This window comes from Salvelinus fontinalis, chromosome 38 (assembly GCF_029448725.1).
Source record: "Salvelinus fontinalis isolate EN_2023a chromosome 38, ASM2944872v1, whole genome shotgun sequence".
Classification (NCBI taxonomy): Eukaryota; Metazoa; Chordata; class Actinopteri; order Salmoniformes; family Salmonidae; genus Salvelinus; species Salvelinus fontinalis.
The window spans coordinates 19,832,020-19,840,831 of record NC_074702.1 but is presented as its reverse complement, the minus strand read 5'-3'; the positions used below and the strand labels follow the sequence as shown (position 1 = coordinate 19,840,831).

The window sequence follows — 8,812 nt, the reverse complement described above, 5'->3', positions numbered from 1 at the left end:
TCCCCCGTATCTCTCCCGCGACCACTAGTTTAGAAGACGCGGAGCGTCGCAGCGGGGGTGGGGAGTGGGTCGCGTGGTGGGAGTGAATAGGAACGCGGTGGATATGTTGCGCCCAAACGATGCGCTATGATGATCCCTGCGCTTGACAGACAGGTAAAGAAACACGAGAGAGGGAGAGCTGCTGTATATAGACATTATGTGCAGGAACGATATGACTGTTGTTCACTCAAACAGTAGCCTATACAATGTCTTTGGTGTCTTGATAGGCCTACACGTTTCCACACAGCCTGTTATAAGAAATATCAACAAAGGATAGACTATATTTAACCCTGATTGAGCTGTAAGTATGGACTCAATATTGTCTGTTTTGTGCTTCTGACACTATTCCTGTCCTGTAACCTCAAGGGAAAATAAATAATTTATACAAGGCTCAATGGCTTGGTTGGCATAGATTTCGCTACACCCGCAATAACATCTGCTAAATATATGTATATGACCAATAAAATGTGATTTGATTTAGATTTATATAGACTAATTCTGTAGAACTCAATGTCTTTTCGCACTTCTGTAGTAAGGGGTTTTGCACCTCTGCAGTAAGCACATCTATTATTTCCACTTGTGATCACAGCTAAAACTAATCTGCACCAGGGCCCCATCTTGTTGCCATATGAGTTCCTGGTTCTTTAATAAGGTCATAAGAGTTCATTGCACATTTGCAGAGGAAGGAAGTGGCCCACCTATCCTTGGTGGTAGCCCATAATTAGTCACCTGCTATATAGATTAGATATTGTTTCAATGCAAAGTCAATGCAAACACCCACTTGGTGTTATAAATAGTATATTAAACTGAAACACACATTAAAGGTGTATCTGAAAAAGATAAGGGTAGGCCATCTTAAAAGCTCAAAATAAATAAGAAGCTTGCATTATTAAAGATGGAGAGGAGTAAATACGTGTACTCCCAGAGTGCATAAAATACTTATTCAGCGACTGTTGCTATTATGGAACACAGTTGCTATGGCAACTGATTTGCTGGATTCCTACAGAAACGTTCCCACGGTGACACACTCACGGAGGCAGGCACGCACACATCCTTGCAGGCAAGTTCACAGACACAGACTGCATGCACGCAGGTACACATAGACAGACAGACAGACAGATACACGCATACACACACACACACACACACACACACACACACACACACACACACACACACACACACACACACACACACACACACACACACACACACACACACACACACACACACACACACACACACACACACACACACACACACACACACACTCACTGTAAGGTTCTATCAGAGTGATGGTGCTCCTATCCACTGATCCCCCAAATGGGAGGGGAAACATCACCAAGTGCTTTGAAATTGTAGTTGGCTTAGGGTGACTTTGTCAAAAGCTTATTTGTCCTCCTTAAATAGATAGAAACAAGAACAACGATTAATAATAAACACCTCTAGGCAGACCAAGATAAACCACCTTTACAATGTCATCAAAATTAAGTATTTTGAGCTAATGCATGCCAACCCAGCTCCCACATCAGGGAACAAATGTGGCTACTTTATGTTGTATCACACTCACTCCCCTTGGAGGTTCCTACTTTGCGCCTCAAACCGTAATGCTCATTGGATTATAACACTTTAGCCATGAAATTTAGCCATGACATTCATCTCATCGAAATGAAAGTATACTACAGCACACACACACGCGCACACAGATATTGATCTCTCAGATGGAAAACAAAAGTATGTGACAATCATTTTTGGGGAGATACTGTATCTCTTTTTCGAGGTTCTGGAATGTATTCAACTCCAATACAGCAGGGGGCAGTGTAGGACAGGCTAGTCGACCCCAAGTCGCAAGAGTTCCGTAAAATGTAAACAAAATAGTGTGTGGTAAACAATAACGCCGCCCGCGTATTTGTAAACCAGCTAGTGTGATCATGTTTTAATATTTTCTTTTATATTTTAAGATTAGTAGCTAGCTATGGCTCAGAAGGTGGGAGGTCATGAATAAGTTGATATGGTTAGTTAGTAAGCACGTTGTCTGGGTGAACGATATTTTGTCATGATAAATCTGACAGCTCTAGCTAACGTCGTTATGTAGCTAATGTAACGTTAGGCGCTATTCGTTTTCTAGCAAGTTTTTACTAGCTACAGCTGTCATGTAGCTACTGTGCAACCAAGTTATCTGAGCAAGCAAGTTAATATCACTGAAGACACTAAAAGGTAAGATGGAGCAAGTCTTTGCAAGCCGCACACAACTAGATAGGTCACTTGCTGGTAGCTGTTAAAGCGGCAATCTGCGTTTCAAACAACAACAAAGCAGAGACCCCGCCATCCAGAGATGTTTAATAGTCACATGTACAGGGTTGCAGGTGTGATTGCAGGGTACAGTGAAAATCTTAGGCTCTGAGCTCCAACATGCAGGACTAAGTGAAATAAAACAATGAAAATTGTAATTTAAAAAATATATATTAATAGAAATATATAGCTGACTAGTGGTGAAATAGCAGGTAGCTGACTAGTAGTGAAATAGCAGGTAGCTGACTAGTAGTGAAATAGCAGGTAGCTGACTAGTGGTGAAATAGCAGGTAGCTGACTAGTGGTGAAATAGCAGGTAGCTGACTAGTAGTGAAATAGCAGGTAGCTGACTAGTAGTGAAATAGCAGGTCCAGCAGGCCTCCCAATCCTCTTTCTATTCTGGTTAGAGACAGTTTGCTGTTCTGTGAAGGGAGTAGTACACAGCGTTGTGCGAGATCTTCAGTTTCTTGGCAATTTTTCGCATGGAATAGCCTTCATTTCTCAGAACAAGAATAGACTGATGAGTTTCAGAAGAAAGTTATTTGTTTCTGGGCTTTTTGAGCCTGTAATCGAACCCACAAATGCTGATGCTACAAATACTCAACTAGTCTAAGGAAGGCCAGTTGTATTGCTTCTTTAATCAGAACTACAGTTTTCAGCTGTGCTAGCATAATTGCAAAAGGGTTTTCTAATGATCAATTAGCCTATTAAAATGATAAACTTGGATTAGCTAACACAACGTGCCATTGGAACACATGAGTGATAGTTGCTGATAATGGGACTCTGTACGTATGTATGTAAGTATTCAATTTCTTTCAAAAACAAGGACATTTCTAAGTGACCCCAAACTTTTGAACGGTAGTGTATATCACTAATTTAACAGTCCGAAATGGCTGTAGCAATCACAGGTTGTCCCTTTAACGCCCCTCACACTTCTCTGATTCAGAGGGGTTGGGTTAAATGTGGAAGACACATTTCAGTTGAATGCATTCAGTTGTGCAACTGACTAGGTATCCTCTTTCCCTAACGCGTTAGCCATTGCTCCCCTTCACAATGTTTTTGTCCTTTTGTTGTGTTGTAGCTATACCCGTTCTTGTTTAGCCCTGGCTATGTGACCTTTGTTATTCACTGCTCGTTAGCTAGAGCTAATAGGGTTAGGGTTATTGTCAAATTACAGTTAACAGCAATCATATAGGTGATCATATATGGGCCAGGAGTAAAAGTAAGCTCATATAGCTTTACACAAATAGTTTGGGAAAATAGAAGTGCTATTACTCATTACTCATTGCATTCTTCCTCCCTTGACAGATTTACCTGCGAACCCCCCCCCCCCAGTGTGCTCACTCCATGGCTGGCCTGGGCCGCGGCCGAGGTCGCGGCAAGGGGTATATGAGCTTCAGTATCGAGGCAGTCGGGATTGGGAAAGGGGAGAACCTGCCCCCTTCAATTCTCCAGCCTACACCTCTGTTTCCTGTGAGTATGAGGTGATGTGACTGACCCTGTAACTGTCTCTCTTCATTTTGGATGCACCTCATTGTTGTCAAATATTGGCTTTATTTAGAGGCTATTCATAGCCTTTTTCCCAGATTTTTCTATTTGTCTAAGCAACATCCAGGGCCGACACATTTTTATGTTCAAATGTATTGAGGCCGTAAGTTATGTGTTTGGTTGGGAGCAAAGAAGCCTTTTGTTGTTATTTTAAAGACTAATGTGTATGATGTTTTTTGTGCACATGTAGCCCATGGAACACAAGCCTGTCCCCTTGGTGATGGGAGAGGAAGCAGAGTACATGTTGGCACTGAAGCAGGAGTTCAGGGGAAACATGAAGACCCTACCATTTTATGTCCGTCCAGCCGTCTCCAAGAAAGGTACCTAAGCCTGGGAAGACACCATCTCTGTGTGTTAGCGATGAAAAGAGTAATTACAGACATCCAAAAGTGGCACAAATTGGACAGTCAATGTCTAGTCACTGTCAGCAGCTCCCAATTGTGTTATTTTATTAAAATGATACAAGGTTTTAGGTGATACAAGGTTTGGCTGACATTACCTAAATCAGGGGTGGAAATATTGTTCAATTATTCAATCAAGCATTCAATTATGCTTCGATAAGAACATTTGGGAGCAGCAAACGAGGCAGATGTTATAATACACAGAGGCTTTCTTTTCAAAGACATGTTTGTTCTTGTACCATGTTTAAGAAATGAAAGAGCTTCTTGTCTGACTTCCAGATGTGGAGCGGTATTCTGATAAATATCAGAACAGTGAGCCGTCAGACAACACCATTGAGTGGAATCCAGGTGGGTCAGCTGCATCATACCTCCTGTTCAAAAAATTTTACTGAAAGGTGATAGAAACTACAGAACATGTATTGGAAGGAGTGCATTGTACGATCTGATTACCAGCATAACTGTTAAACAGGGATTAATAGAATCAAGGATCTAATCCTGAAGCAATATGAAATCACTCGCTACTTCACCCCAGAGATGTCAGCCACAATGGAGTGTGAACGGTCCTGATTGAAACTGTCAGGTGACCTAAAGCGTGTCAAATGGGAGAAATTGAGCTGTCGCTCACAATTAGTCTGCTGAATAGAGGCTGATTGGGAAAACCGGATGTGAACCAACATTCCATCATTTTGACAAGGTAATTGCTGTGTAAAAACAGTATTGTAGCACCTGTGTGTCTACTGATTGGTTTTGTTATATTTTTGTTTTTTAACATCAGACTGGAAAAGGCTACCCAAAGAGCTTCGAATTCGTGTCAAGAAGGCCCTAAAAGAGAGTAAGTGGATGATACAGTGTTGTTTTATACCTCACATTGACTGACTGGACATTTTTGTGAGTAATACAGATTCACTATGAAAACCCACCCACCATGTGATCACAGAAGACTATTGTAATAAATTGTTTTTAAACAAATCCATTCGTTTTGCAGTTCTGTTTAGTTTGCTTCCTGCAGGACTTGTTGACATGTACTGTCTGGCGAATCACCAGTCTCTTTCATAGCATATTGCTCCCACATGATTGTTTTCCTTCCTATTGGCTGGTCGGAGTGCTGAAGAGAGAGGTGTCTTCAGAAGAACACTGTGTCTGACTGCTTGTGTCTCCCTAGAGACATGAATGCATCAATTTGCCCTTCTGCTTTGAACAGAAGGATAAGATAAAGTCACTGCTGGTTACTGACAATGACAATACTGCCTGACTTATACATAAATGATCTGCCCTTTTCTATTATGGGATAAATATAGCTTTTGGTTGAATGGCCTTTTAAATGAAAGGAGAGGAGGGGGAATAGATAGAGGGAGTTGGTTTTCACTAATGATTGGCTTTTGTCCCTTTTCGTCTGTTACAGACACTTCTCTTAGTTTGGATACACCAGTGGACCCCAAACCCAGCAAAAAGACCCGGGTGGACAAAGAGGAGATCATCCATAAACTAGAGGTGGGAATAGTAGGTATTTAGCCAGTACATCAGACATTAACTCCATAGTCTGTATTCTATTGACCTCTACCACATCTATAGGCATGTAACACAACTCAATCTCAGCACACTAGATGAAGGGAAATGTTTCTTGCTGTTAAACCTCAAACTTAATGTAAGCCTGGTGTGTTATTTTACTATCAATGTTCCTTTTCTTTTAGTTTATTTTGTATTAATTTGTGTCATATTTCAGACATTAGAGGAGGAAGTGACCTCAGATGAAGAGGAAGGGGAGAAGAAGAAGCAGGAGGAAGAGCAGCAAGATGGGGAGGAGGAATATGATGAAAAAGAGTTTGAAGAGGTAAACATCTGTAGCCAATGTTAAATGGCTAGCTAGTAAGCGGTGTGCGCTAGTAGCGTTCAATCGGTGACGTCACCCACTCTGAGACCTGAAGTAGTTGTTTCCATTGCTCCGCAGTGACAGGTAACGATGCTTCCTGGGTGGCAGTTGTTGCTTTGTTCAGATGGTCCCAGGTTAGGGCAAGGAGAGGGATGGACGCAAAACTGCTACACATCCAAGCTCTTTCTTACTTTTTTAATCTGGTCCCATGCCCCCCACAACCTCAGTGAGAGAATATCCTTACTAGAGACAATTTCCCTGATACATTTTCCAGTGACACCAATGCATGATTTAACAGAAAGTTAGCGTTGCAAACACATTTCACAAGGTCGGAATGAGCTCATACGTAGCATTTTTTCCCACTCTGATTGTGTTCCCTCAGGAGACAGACTATATCATGTCGTACTTTGACAATGGAGAGGAGTTCGGAGGGGACAGTGATGACAACATGGATGAGGCCATTTACTGATACTTTGAAAAACAACAACGACAGAGCATTGAGCATGCCTAGGACCCAAGAGTCCTGGGAAAATATGTGACACTCCAGAACTGAGAGACACTCCAAAGCTGAGAGAATGCGCTGTTGTTCTGAGGTCCATCTTGTATACATGGCCTGAAATGATCTTAACTCGACACATGAATCTTCAAAATAACCCAGGATTCAGTCAGTTCCTGACTTAAAAAAGAATTTCAGCAGAAGAAGCAGGTTGCACAGTTCAAACCTGCACTAGTTTTAAATGGCTCTTAAGTGTGGTGGTGTTATGGAGAGAGAAGTACGTCAATCTTCATAAGCCGACATCTTTTCTCCTAACACCAATTATAGTATTATTTCTTAGAAGGTTTTTATCCATTTATAGAAATGTTAAAGAACTTTGAAGATATAAAATGAAGGTGTTTAACGCACCAATTTTAATGTTATGTTGTTTTATGTAGTTTATATGTAGTTTTAAAAAGTTATGTTTTGTAAAACTTTTATATCCATGTAATATTCCAATGTTGTTTGTTATGAAAGAGGATTTTACTTAACTTGAAATTCTGAGAGAATAAATGGCAGCTAATTTGTAAACCAGGCAGTTTTATTTTCTATGCTACACAAACCGTTTTCCTACTAGAAGCTGTACTAGTTCACCATATGCCGCATGATAATACTTATTTCACACCAATAGGTGGCGTAGTGCTGAAAGTTGAAGCAGCACACACAAAGTTATCAGCAATATGCCATGCTCAGTCAATACACATATTTACATAACAACTGATATTTTCTGACCTTAATTTTCTATTTTCTGACCGCTATTTGCTGACAAGATTCAAAGCTCGTATATGTACAGTGAGCACATTCTCTCCTGAGTTTCGATATATATACTTATAGTACACAAAATATATACTGTACATTCCCCCACCTTGGTGTTCCAATAGATTTGCAGTGTTCTTTTATTCAGGAATGGCAGGTGGCCAGAGACAGATGCATGTGATGGATTGTTATGGTATGAGAAAGCTTTGGATTTCATGTCGGCAGGCTTGGAAACACAGACAAATCAATGCAGCAGCGTCTGCTTCAAGAGAGCACCTTGCTAATCTGATTTGTTCAGACACATTTTCATGTATCACTGTGCAGGGTGATGCACTAAAAGGTAGAAGCAGTAGGCTGTAAATGCTCAAAAAATGGTGCAGTTTATTAATTCAATACAAAGTAATTTAAAAGATGTGGAAGTGAAGAGGACACACACATTGCTAAGGTTTGCACTGACCCAGCAGTTTCTAAGGGTTTCACTTTATAGATACAGCTATCCTTACTGTAAGCATACTGTAGTTATGCACTCACTGTTTATTAGGTACACCCATCTAGTACCGAGTCGGACCCCTCTTCGCCTCCAAAACATACTGAATTCTTCGGGGAATTCTACAAGGTGTCGGAAACGTTCCACAGGGATGTTGGTCCATGCTGATGCGATGGCATCACACAGTTGCTACAGATTGGACGGCGGTACATTCATGCTGGCAACAAGTCCGTTCCATCTCATCCCAAAGATGCTCTATTGGATTGACAATGGTGACTGTGCAAGCCACTCAAGTAAACTGAACCCGCTGTCATGTTCCAGCAGATGTTTTACCACTCCTCAATTGTTCAGTGTTGGTGATCGCGTGCCCACTGGGACTGCTTCTTGTTCTTAGCTGTGGAACCCGGTGTGGTCGTCTGCTGCAATAGCCCGTCCATTACAAGGATCGACGAGTTGTGAGTTCCGAGATGCCGTTCTGCACACCACTGTTGTACTGTGCCGTTATTTGTCTGGCCCGCCTGTTAGCTTGCATGATTCTTGCCATTCTCCTCCGACCTCTCTCATCAACGAGCTGTTTTCACCCACAGGACTGCCGCTGACTGGATGTTTTTTTGTTTGTCGTACCATTCTCGGTAAACCCTAGACACTGTCGTGCGTGAAAAGCCCAGGAGGGTGGCCGTTTTCAGAGATAATGGGTTCGGCGCGCCTGCCACCGACGATCATTCCACGTTGAAAGTCACATAGGTAACTCTTTTTGCCCATTCTAACATTCAATCGAACAGTAACTGAATGCCTTGATGCCTGTCTGCCTGCTTTATATGACAGGCCCCAGCCACTGAACTCACTGTCTGTAGGAGCGATCCATTTTCATGAACGGGGTGGTC

General features: G+C 41.8%; 1 protein-coding gene across 3 annotated transcripts; it reads left to right on the top strand.

The window, feature by feature from the left end:
• The first annotated feature begins 44 nt into the window (after window positions 1-44).
• Window positions 45-7,216, top strand: LOC129837215 (DNA-directed RNA polymerase III subunit RPC7-like). Of its 3 annotated transcripts, none has more exons than XM_055903197.1 (8): window positions 45-153; window positions 3,640-3,804; window positions 4,070-4,199; window positions 4,560-4,628; window positions 5,056-5,112; window positions 5,683-5,780; window positions 6,004-6,111; window positions 6,533-7,216. In XM_055903197.1, the coding sequence occupies exons 1-8, from the start codon at window positions 127-129 to the stop codon at window positions 6,617-6,619; spliced, it is 741 nt and encodes a 246-aa protein (XP_055759172.1). In that variant the 5' UTR covers window positions 45-126; the 3' UTR covers window positions 6,620-7,216. The 3 variants fall into 3 exon arrangements, with proteins under 3 accessions (XP_055759172.1, XP_055759173.1, XP_055759174.1); XM_055903198.1 differs by having other exon boundaries at window positions 46-153; window positions 5,683-5,771; XM_055903199.1 differs by lacking the exon at window positions 45-153 and adding an exon at window positions 1,875-2,256.
• The last annotated feature ends 1,596 nt before the right edge of the window (window positions 7,217-8,812 follow it).

What these genes read in the sequence shown, in the direction of transcription:
- LOC129837215 (XM_055903197.1), top strand. Translation starts at nt 127, where the DNA reads ATGATGATCCCTGCGCTTGACAGACAG. An exon ending in CACCATTGAGTGGAATCCAG is followed by an intron (nt 4,629 to 5,055) that starts GTGGGTCAGCTG and finishes TTTTAACATCAG; the next exon opens with ACTGGAAAAGGCTACCCAAA. An exon ending in ATGAAAAAGAGTTTGAAGAG is followed by an intron (nt 6,112 to 6,532) that starts GTAAACATCTGT and finishes GTGTTCCCTCAG; the next exon opens with GAGACAGACTATATCATGTC.